This window comes from Pyricularia pennisetigena, chromosome 3 (genome assembly GCF_004337985.1).
Source record: "Pyricularia pennisetigena strain Br36 chromosome 3, whole genome shotgun sequence".
Lineage (NCBI taxonomy): Eukaryota > Fungi > Ascomycota > Sordariomycetes > Magnaporthales > Pyriculariaceae > Pyricularia > Pyricularia pennisetigena.
The window spans coordinates 3,771,412-3,781,990 of record NC_043742.1 but is presented as its reverse complement, the minus strand read 5'-3'; the positions used below and the strand labels follow the sequence as shown (position 1 = coordinate 3,781,990).

Genomic DNA, 10,579 nt, shown 5'->3' with positions numbered 1-10,579 from the left:
CCTGTCACTTGTGACACTACGGCGCTGACGGGCGGTGAACAAGAGGCCAAGTCTAGACCCTGATTACGTCTAATTAGAAGCTCGATAGGGATGGAAATAGAGCCTTATCAGACCAAAAACAGAAGGAGAGATTTTTCCCCTTGAGTTCTGGCCAATATCATAAATTTTCCCAGAGCCAGTCATTTGTGCACATGGTGGATCCTTGTGGATCAAGGGTCAAACACTTGTCGGAGTGAGTTGAAGTCATCGTGAAAGCCGTTTACATAAGCAGCCGCCTGGGTTTCCTGCAGGTGAAAAGGAATGCAGCTCGACTCGTGCGACCGATTCTTGTGATGGCGATCGTCAATCGACGCGATTGAAAAAGCTGAAAAATGGGTGCTGAGTCCAACAGTCAGCAGCTAGGAATTTTCAGCAGGGTGGCGTCTTCCGGGGAATGCCAAGATGACGGTTCTTCGTCATCGGGTAATGCCATCGCAAGCATGGTCCCTCCACAATCGTCAGCAATCGCAGGCTTTTTTGTTTTCTTTTGCTTCAGCGGCTGAAGACTACTCCGTACTGAGTAAGGCTTTGGCTCATGATATATCTCGGCCGGGATGATTACTTATGCGTCGGAGGGGCCGCAAGGCAGTGCGCTGTGAGCGACACGGATACTGTGAGACGTGCAAGACGCGAGGTGTAGGTGTACAACAATGCAATGCGGCTGTTTGTTTCATGGTGATTAATTCCATGAAATTATTGTGGCTTTGACGGACCCGCCACATCACAATCACAACACGAGATAAAAAGATGTGCAGTTGTGCAAAGCTTGACAGCGGAAAAAAAAAACAAAAAAAAAAAAAAAACCAAGAAATGTGGGGGGTGAACTGGGATGGGTCACATGATTCCGATACGAATTGCTTTGCTTTGGCGTAGTCAATCAAATCAATCTGGGACATGTCCACTTCAAACATTTGACAGCTGGAAAATCCCATATCCATTTGCAGCCCCAACCCTCATAAGATACTTTCAGGTGGTTGGTAGAGGTGGGTGAACAGATGGCAATGGCGCAAAGGTGTCCTATCCAGACCTCTTGGCATTTATGGGAAATTCCAGCCAACTCATCCGAATGTTGGCATTTGTTGCATGGAAAAAGCATCATTTCAAGCTCATTTCAGTAGTAAGTAAGAGTCTTTGCGACAACTGCATGCAAATAGACCGTTTGAGGTCGCACGTGGAAGGCAATGCAAGCAGGGAAAAAGCTGCTGCCCTGGCAGGATTACTACAGTAGTCTAGTGCTGGGAGGTCACAGTAAGATGGTACGGGGGTGGGGTCCAACGCCTCGCACTTATAGCCCCCCAAAAAAAAAAAAAGCCCCGACGCGAACCGTCAACCAACCGGCTGAACCCCACTATTTTACTGTTTTACTGTTCCCCAGGATAAGGTGCCTGCCAAGTGCCTTTGGGTCTTGTAAACATGACCATCGACAACAAGTCCGAGTTTACTAAGAGGAGAAACAGATAGACAACTCGACTAATTTTGCTTATAATTCTTAGTGGGAATCCCCTGTGAAACCGCTTTTGTTGGGTTGTTTTTATTTTTTTTTATTTTTTTCTAGTCACATTCATTGTAGCCAAATTTGTTGCGAGGCGATCATATCCTTACCGTGAACCACGTCATCTCGCGCCAGCAGATCAAACCTTCTCGACGTGGAGCTTACTGCATAGTATATGGGTATACCATCGAGAAGCTTTACGTAGCCAACCTGACTAACCAAGACCAATCCCAACTGTCCAAAAATAAAATTAGAAACAAGGCACAACGAAGCTCGGCTTTTAATCATCCCCAATCCCTTCCCGACCCCTACAAAAGCCTACTACATATCAGAGGAGCAGATAACCACTCTTTTTTACTCTTTTTTTTTCCCTCACAGCCTTAGTCATAACTCATCCCAAAACAAGACAAGATGGAGCATCTATCAGGAACCTGGAATCTGAGCCAAGATCTTATGGCCCCGAAAGGCTACGAGGCCATCTGCCAGGCCGAGCCATCCGACCAAGTCAACAGCAACGGCTACCACACCCTCGAGGACGAGTTCCTATACGACGGCAGCGAGTGGGACGACTGCCGAAGCGGCAAGAGGACACCCCCCGCGCGCTCCAGCCTCGACCACGAGCGCGGGGAGGAGGAGGCGCCCACGGGCCACCTCGGCGAGTGGGACAGGGACTACTCCAACGCCTGGGACTACGCCTCGCTGGCGGACCAGGCGAGGAAGCGGAGTGGTACTGTCTCGAGCAGCAGCAGCAGCAGCAGCAGCAGCAGCAGCAGCAGCAGCAACAGTAGCGCCGCCGGGACGAGCAGCAGCAACTCCAGCGCGGTCACCAAGACGGAAAAGACGTTTGGTGATGATGAGGCCGAGCCGCAGAGAAGCGCTACTAGTAATCGAAGGAGTGGCGGCGGATTCTGGAGCTTTTTCGGCAGGGCCAGGTCGCAAGAGGCCAGTGTAGAGTCGTTGAGGAGTGCTTAGGCTTGATCGCCTGGGCTTTTTCTTTTTCTTTTTTTGCCACAATTTGTCATGGGGGCTGGTTAAGTCTATTGGCTCCCCTGATTTCTGTATTTCTTTTTCTTTTTCTTTTTCTTTTTTTTTCCCCCCCTTTTTTTTCCTTGTTTTCTCATTAGCGATTGGGGCGTTTGGGTGGTGCAAGGGTGTTAATCTTTTGGGTCCTTTTTATTTTTGATTTCTTTTGGCGTTGGTAGAGTTTACACTCTTGTATACTTCAACTTTTGTCCGTTTTACTTTTTATTTTGCCTTTTTAGAAAAACAAGGGGTGGCGGGGGCGGCGTTCTACTTTGAAATGACAACTCTCTTTGTCGGGTTTAATGTCATCACTTTACATTCTTCAACTATAACTCGTCGCCATGCCTTTATTTGTGTAATCTTTCTTTGTAGAATGTGATAAATGTACCAGCACAAATGAGACAAATCCAAAAATTTTTAACTTTACATTCAACGCAGACACTGGATATGTCATGTCAAGGCTCACCAGGAGCTCTCATGATTATTAGCTTCAGTGACCTTGCATGATGCTATCGGTAGAGGAATTCGAAGTTCTCAGCAGGGATCGAAACCGCTCCCTATCACGTATAATGTCGTCCTTGGGGACGACGATTGTTTGGTTCTGCGATGAGCTGTTAGTGTTTTTTTTTTTTTTTATTCTTTTTTTTCTCTCCTTCACCAACCCAGTTTTAGAGAGAGAGAAAAAAAATAAATAAAAGGAAACTCACCCCTAAATACGCCGAGATCTGCGCAATGCCACCCTCATTCGCCATGACCTCCAGCTCCTGCCTCAAGTACCTCCTCTGAGCCTCGGTGGCGAACTGCGACACCAGGGCGCTGTAAAAGGTGCTCAGCATGGCGATGACGCTTGCGTAGGGCGCGACGACGCCGCGGCCCAGGTCGTTCATGTCGTCCTTGAGCAGCGAGAGCTTGTAGAAGTTTACCGTGTTCACGATGCCGCGCACGGATCTAGAGGCGAGCAGGGCGGCCTCGACGTACTCGGGCGTCCGCTCGTGGGCGCCCGGGTCGGACTCCTCGTCGTCCAGGTGCAGCCAGGCGGTGCAGCGGATGACGGTGTTTTGGATGACGAGCGCCGCCACCATGCTGGACAGGTAGAAGGACGCCTCGCGGTGGTCGCGAAAGCTCATGTGCTTGGGCGGGAAGTCGCGCTCCACCTCGATGGTCGAGCCGTCCGAGGCCGCCTCGCTCGGCGTCGATGCCGCGTCGTCCCCGGGGCTGTTGAACCCGCTGCCCGGTCCGGGTGGGGACTCGGTCTTGTCGGGCGCCTCGGTCTGTTGCGTCAGGTCCTGCAGCAGCGGCCCGTACTTGGCAAAGACCTGGTCGAGCGTGCAGCCGTCCTCGATGTCCTGCGCCGCATCGTAGAACTTGAGCCCCAGCTGGATCGTCTCGTCCCTGAGGCGCCTGAGCTTTGTCATGACTTCTGGCTCCCTGCGGCCCGCCTTGATGATGTTGACGATCTCGTCGCGACGCCAGCACAGCGAGGCCAGCCATACCCCCAACCGACCCAAGGAATCACGGTACGAGACTGACATGAGAGAGTTGGCGAGGGAGCTTGTGTGGGCCGTTTCGTAGCCGGGGAGAGTTTTGAGCATGAGCTGTTGTTTTGAGTTAGTTTTTTCTTGGGTGATTATCTCTTTAGAGAATGCTGGCCTGTTGGAATTACACCGAGAAAGTACGCAAAAAAAAAAAAAAAAAAAAAAAAAAAAAAAAAAAAAAAAGGCCAGAAGCGACAAGACTCACCATACGCCCTCGTGCCATAATAACCATCTCTTTACTGTCCTGAGACTGCAACTCGTCCATGCCAAGCAGTAAAATCAGCTGCACTGCACCCTTGACGTGAGCCTCGAAGGCGCCCAGATGTTGACTAGGACATGCCAATGTCTGCATTAAGAGTCGGGGAGCTCCCAAGATGGAGACGTTGCAGTCAGTAAAAGTTGAACGCCAAAGGGGATGCTGCTGGTTCCCCCTCCCATCTACCTTCCCACCCTCCAGTGAATACCTGCCTCGTACAAAGTCAACAGCAAGATGGACCCCAGCGTCTGCGTGCTACTCCCGACGCCCTTGGAGAGGCCCTGGACCGCCTCCCCCACCGCGCGGATGGCCTTGACGTATTCCGACTGCGCGCGCGCCCGCAGGCTCCTGGCCGACGGCCTGGTCGCCAGCGCCGCGAGGCTGGCGGCCCTGAAGGCGCTCCTGAAGCAGTGCATCTGCTCGTCGTCGGGCAGCTTGAGGAACTTGGGGACGAACGAGTTGCTCCCCCTGTCGCCCGGCCGCGACGGCACCGTGACGTAGTGCTCCATGAAGTACCTCTCGGCCTGCTCGTCGACCGGCATGTCGATCTTTGCCGGGATGGCTCCGTTGGGCGTCGGCACTATGAAGGTGAAGCTGGAGTCCTGCAGGAGCGACGGCCCGACCGGCATCGTCATCAGGCTCGTCGCGTACGAGTCCCACTTCTTGATGGTCGTGTCCGCGTACAGGTAAAAGGACACGCTGTCGCGCCACCAGCCCAGGTCCATTGCGCTCTGCCGCTTCTTTGCCGCCGGTGCGCTGCAGACCTCCTTGCTCGTGCTGCTGCTACGGTGGCGACCGTGCCGCGGCGTGGATATTTTTGTCGCTTCTGGATAACCTGGGCATGATATATGTATCCTTTGACAGCGTAGACATGCCGGCTTTGCTTGATCGCACTGTCAAGTTTTTGTGTGTTGGTATCTCTTTTTTTTCTTTGTTTTCTTGGTTGGTGATTTTTTTTTTTCCCCTCCCCTTTCATTCCTATTTTCTTTTTCTGCTGCAATGTAAGGAAAGGGATGCCATGGTGCCGGGGTCTGTCTTACCTTTATCCGCCTTGCTTGACATAAAAGGCATGCGCTTGCATCTTGGAAAACCCAACGCATCATGTCAGCATAGTATTGATCCATGTGTCTCATATCTTGGAAGTTTGTCACACAAATATTCCAGACACGCCATCAAAAGTCTTGATTTTAATTTCTCCCACTCACCTATAGTCCTCGACGGCCTGTCCACTGCATTCCCTGCATTTGGGACTGGCGAAGATCCTGAAGAGACAGTCATTGCGGCGTCCAACTTTACTAAACCACCTTGGAGGGTTGACATGAAGGCTGCTAGCGAGCAGGCAGGCAGCCCGCTGACTGAAGGTCGGTGGTGGGTTGCAAGGGCTTCTTAAGGTTCCTCAACAGTAGTATAACAGTATGAATAGAGAGAGTCTTGGCCGACTATAACTGTCAGAAGTTTTTTTTTTTTCTTTCTTTCTTTTTTTATCTGTTACCCTGCTGCGTCTACCCGGGCCAAAAGGCTGGGATCTTGACTTTGGTAATTTCCTGCTGTCTCTCTTCTTGACAAGTGCCTGCCAACCTACTCTAGCCACTCTGCATGACGACGTTGTGAGGGGGCGGCATCAGTATAGTAAAAGTCGGCGCGGAACAAGACGAGTTCTGGGTGGGTGGACCATGTTTAGAGGGGCGCGGCTGTTGTCGCGGGTGTGGGTGTTGTGGTATCTATCTCTCCGGTGCGGGGGGAGGAGAAGCAGCAGGGAAATAAACATCCCTAGAGTGAAACAGCCTTTTGGCCATTACTGCAATTATGACATTGGACGAAGCGCTGTCGAAGCATCGTATGACTTGTAGAGACCAGACGTCCTATGTTGGACGACCAGGATCAATTGAGATAAACACTGTGATAGAAACGTCCGTGACCACGTCCGTTCCTTTTTTTTTTTTTTTTTTTTTCTTTTCCCTCCCTAGGGGGTGGGGGGTACATATGTTTTCCAACACCTTCCATGTGTTAGTCGCAGTATCGCAATTAGCCGAGGATGCCCAGGGTTTATGAAGAAACACTCCCATCATATCAAAAGTACCGTGGTGGACGTGCAACTGAGATGCGACTGGATCGGACTGAAGTGGAGAGCAGTGCCGTGATACTGAAGAGCTGTGTCTCATATAAGGTACCTGAGCTTTAGTCATAAGATCGTGGCTTATAGGCGGCTATTTGGTGGAGGGGGGCCACCTGGGCTCTTTTTTTTTATTATTAGTATTATTATTATTATTACTTTCTTTTTACATGTATCGATGGCAGAAGTTTGTTACAACCAAGTCTATTTATCGGATATATTTCGCAGAGATCTTGCCTGTTTGTGAATTTCAAATGCTATATCTGTAATAGACTTTGATTCGTCTACCAAGCATTGGGACAGAAGCTCGCTGTCGTCCAAAGTACGGATGGGTAAAAATGAATGACATTTGTTCTCAACACTTGTTTTGACAGACACGTAAGGGTTGGGCAGGGAAAGCAGACCTGCTTCTGTTACATAAATAGAAACGCAGGGATTGTGGTAGTTACCAGCGCCATATGATGAGTCGTAGATGTTAGTCCAGGGAGCCCAGTCGGGGCCGGTTCTATGTCATGTCTCGTGCATCGCCTGCTTTGGAGTTTGGGAAAAATACTCATCAGGAATAACAATGATGTTGATTTTGACTAGATAATGCGTTCCAACAAAGAAACAAATGGTCAAGATGAAAGGCGACTTTATCTTGAGCGAACGCAGGGATAAATAAATGCCTGGGAAACGTCTCAACGTCATCTGTATCAAGTTTCCTGCAGCTGCACGAGTCGAGGGTTGGCGACTGGCACACCGATGATATGGACTGTGTGATAGTCGTTCCTAGCGCGCAGTTTGTGGTTTGAACGGCAATTATGATGCTGTATCTTGGACATGATGTCACAGTTCTGGACGGGACCTGCAGTCCCCAAACAGGACAGACAATCATAGACTAGACGGTACCGCGAGATGGAGAGCAACAGGAGCAAAACTAGACAAGAAAGAAATGAACGATAGGTTACTGGATGGGGGAGGTTTGACAAAGAAATCAAGTGATGCAGATCGCAAACTCGAACTGGCACATACAGTAAGAAGAAAAAAAAAAAAAAAAAAAAAAAAAAAAAACCATTTTAAACTCAAAAACCGTGTGCTTCAGAAACCCAAGACAATCGAAACGTGAGGACTTGAAAACGTAGCCTTTACTAACAGATGACCCCCAACGCCTTGAAATGCAAGAAGAACAGAGAAAAATGATATTTACATGGAAATCTGACAAGTGTATACCCAGACCTAACTGGCCTGAAAAACAAGTCCGCCGAAAGGGGATCGACGCAATCGAGTAAAAGTGTCCCCACCCAGCTAACAACGCTGCAGCCCAACAACTGATCCCTCTGCCAGCCAGAGAATAAAGCCAGTAATAGTGATGTGATGGTGTGTTAGTACTCAGATGCGTGTCAAACTCATTCAGCCACCTCCGGGACCGGAGATGCAAACTTGGCTCCGTCGGACGATTTATTCAGAACCTGTATCTGCAGAGTCAGTTGTAAAAGTGCTGCCGGGAGTTGCGGCTTCATTGGGGTTAGTTTTGTTTCCATCCGTTGACGATGTCGCGGTAATGGCTTGGTTGGCTGGGGCAGTTTTGCCAGCATCTGGACTGCCCTTGTCAGCAGAAGATCCCGCCGCTGGCAAGGTACCGTTGGTAGCAGGGGCAGCGGGAGCGATGGTCGCTGGGTTGCTGGTCGAGGTGGAGGTGGTGGATGCACCAGGTCTGGCGACATCCGCAGTGGCAGTGCCGTTGTTTTGTTTCGTCGGAGACTCCATAGTAAGAGGAGGAGGAGGAGGAGAAGGAGCGGAAGGCGTCGTCCCGGGACTTTGAGCTGGCTCAGACCCAGCCGCTCCGGGGGCGGGGTTCGCCGTTCCAATGTCCCCTGTCCCAGTGGTACCTTCAGGCTGCTTGGGAGTGGCAGGATCCGGAGTGGCTGGAGGGTTGCTGCCGTCGCCTGGCTTATCCTTCGTCGCTGCGTTGTCACCTGTGGCTGGCGGGGTCAATGGGGCAGTGCCGGCTACCGGGGGTGTGGTTGGCGTCTGGTTGCTGTCGGGTGACGGGTTGGCGCCCCCACTTGAAGTACCACACGTTCCAAACGCCGGGTTGCAACCCGTGCCGCAGTGAGCTTCTGAGCTTCCACAGAAGCCAAACTGACTGCAACAAGTGCCTTTTGCAAACCCCTTGCAGGTGAAGCCGGCACCACACTTGCCTTCGGGCCCTGCAGGCTTTAGTTGTGCGGTCGTGGCGGCCCCAGTCCCGGCGCTAGCTCCGGCCCCGGCGTCTCCCCTGGCTCGTAATGCAGTGATGGGCACTGGGATGGCATGGGCGACCGAGATGGTAAAAACAGTCACGCAGAAGGCAGACTTTAGCTTCATATTTGCGATTGTGGCGGTAAACTTGTGGTGAAAAATTGGTAGATGAAAGCGTGGCAGGAGGTTCGATGTACGGTTTGTTTGTTGATGCTAATTCTGATTTTCCAGCCCAGTCTAGAGCGAAACTAACATGTCGTGATGAAGATACGCGAGAATCAAACCATTCCACATCCGGCCCTCAACAACTCGGCAACCCTTCTTTATATCCATTGTAAACAACGGCAGTGCAATGCGATCTTCAACGAGCGGTTCGAGTTCATTGTCCAAATGCACAACATAGTCCCTTGAAATTGAACGGCGGTGATTGTTGTGATGACCAAGATTTCGTCATTGTAGTAAGCAACGTTGGCGGCCAAGTTGATACTCACTGTAAAGGACCAACAGTGCCACCCCAATCCCGACCATCACAAACAACTTGCTCGCGACGCGCCCACAGTTCTGGTAGGCACCAGCTACAAGTGATCTGCACGCGTGTCAGACCCAGCCCAGCTCGACCACAACATAGGTTCCTATGCTTATCACGTGCTTGGCAGCTTCGCCCTGGCGCATGCATGCAAGTCGATCACAAGGCGATAGGAACTTTGGCAAGTCAGTCGATTGGAATAGCAAAGAATTTCAACGAACAAAAAAACAGTTAACGGGGTCCAGCTCGCGAGTCGCCCCTCCTTCACTGGGACTCCAGTGGGGAGGGGATCCACTGCAGTGAGGACCGATCGTCGATGGAGCGAAAAATTACTGTCCGTTTTCCAGCGAAAACAAAGCCAAGAGATTTGCAAAACAAGCAAACCGAGCCCTTGGCATCAAGACTTGATCATGAACTGCCGAAACCCTTGCAGGGCGTGGGCGTGGAGGAGGGACGAAAAGGAAGGGGAACTTCAGAACAACAAAATTTGATTGTGTGTTCAACAATTGACTGCAATCATTAGTCCAAATTGACGCACTGTAATTGATTAACTATGTACTATGGTAGTGCTTTGTCGGTACGGTACTTACTGTAGGGTCCTCTGAGCCGCACGGCGCACGAGTCGGGAATAAACTTTTGCCTCCAGCAGGCAACAAAAGACGGCTTGAAGCCACTGGACACCTTGATTGATCTTGAGACGTCTTGGCAAATGTATTCAGGCTGCTGAGGTCTCATTGGGATTGGAAGACGACTATCGATGAACCTTTTCTGCTGAAACCTACCACACAAACCGAGGTTCCGGCCGAGCTGCACTAATCAGCAAGAGAGGGTCGCTTGAGAGGAGCTGATGTAACTGCTATGGTAAGCTATGTATGTATGGGTACGTACACAGTTAAGGTCGTAAATTATACTTCCGGGCTCCACTCAGGCGTGGTACATGCGGTTGCTTACATGGATCAATGCTCCGCGACGAGCGACTCGACTCCATTTTATTTTTCTTAGGTACCATGGCAGAATTGACAAGATGACGAAATGATGGGGGCTAACTAGGTAGCACTCATTCATTCGTTCATTCTCTTTTTGTTTTTGTCGTGCGTCTTTCTATAATTATCTTTCGTGCCAACATTTGTCATTTGGTTGGTGTAGTGTACCAGTTTGTGCGAAAAGCATACATACCAGTGGACTGGCGCACAATTCCAAGACCCCGAGCACCGGGGATCCTTTACTAGCTCCAAGTCCGCCGTTTGGATGAATCCAAGGTACGGTACATGCAAGCCCTCCCTCCACCCGGAAAATTACCTTGTTACTGCGTAACTTTGTAGCATTTTTGTCCTTTTGTCCTTTTGTCCTTTTTTTTTTTTTTTTTTTTTTT

The 10,579-nt window shown here is 50.4% G+C and overlaps 4 protein-coding genes across 4 annotated transcripts; 2 read left to right on the top strand and 2 right to left on the bottom strand.

The window, feature by feature from the left end:
• Positions 1-441: 441 nt before the first annotated feature.
• On the top strand, positions 442-597 carry PpBr36_02744 (uncharacterized protein; the record flags this gene model as incomplete). The annotated part of the gene is made up of 1 exon (XM_029889922.1): positions 442-597. One exon carries the CDS (start codon positions 442-444, stop codon positions 595-597), a length of 156 nt encoding a protein of 51 aa, XP_029754425.1.
• A 1,345-nt stretch (positions 598-1,942) lies between these two features.
• On the top strand, positions 1,943-2,503 carry PpBr36_02743 (uncharacterized protein; the record flags this gene model as incomplete). Its single annotated transcript, XM_029889921.1, has 1 exon — positions 1,943-2,503. The coding sequence occupies one exon, from the start codon at positions 1,943-1,945 to the stop codon at positions 2,501-2,503; it is 561 nt and encodes a 186-aa protein (XP_029754418.1).
• A 541-nt stretch (positions 2,504-3,044) lies between these two features.
• Positions 3,045-5,407, bottom strand: PpBr36_02742 (uncharacterized protein; the record flags this gene model as incomplete). Its single annotated transcript, XM_029889920.1, has 5 exons — positions 3,045-3,155; positions 3,262-4,149; positions 4,295-4,418; positions 4,532-5,171; positions 5,386-5,407. 5 exons carry the CDS (start codon positions 5,405-5,407, stop codon positions 3,045-3,047), a joined length of 1,785 nt encoding a protein of 594 aa, XP_029754419.1.
• A 2,491-nt stretch (positions 5,408-7,898) lies between these two features.
• Positions 7,899-8,807, bottom strand: PpBr36_02741 (uncharacterized protein; the record flags this gene model as incomplete). The annotated part of the gene is made up of 1 exon (XM_029889919.1): positions 7,899-8,807. One exon carries the CDS (start codon positions 8,805-8,807, stop codon positions 7,899-7,901), a length of 909 nt encoding a protein of 302 aa, XP_029754420.1.
• Positions 8,808-10,579: the final 1,772 nt, after the last annotated feature.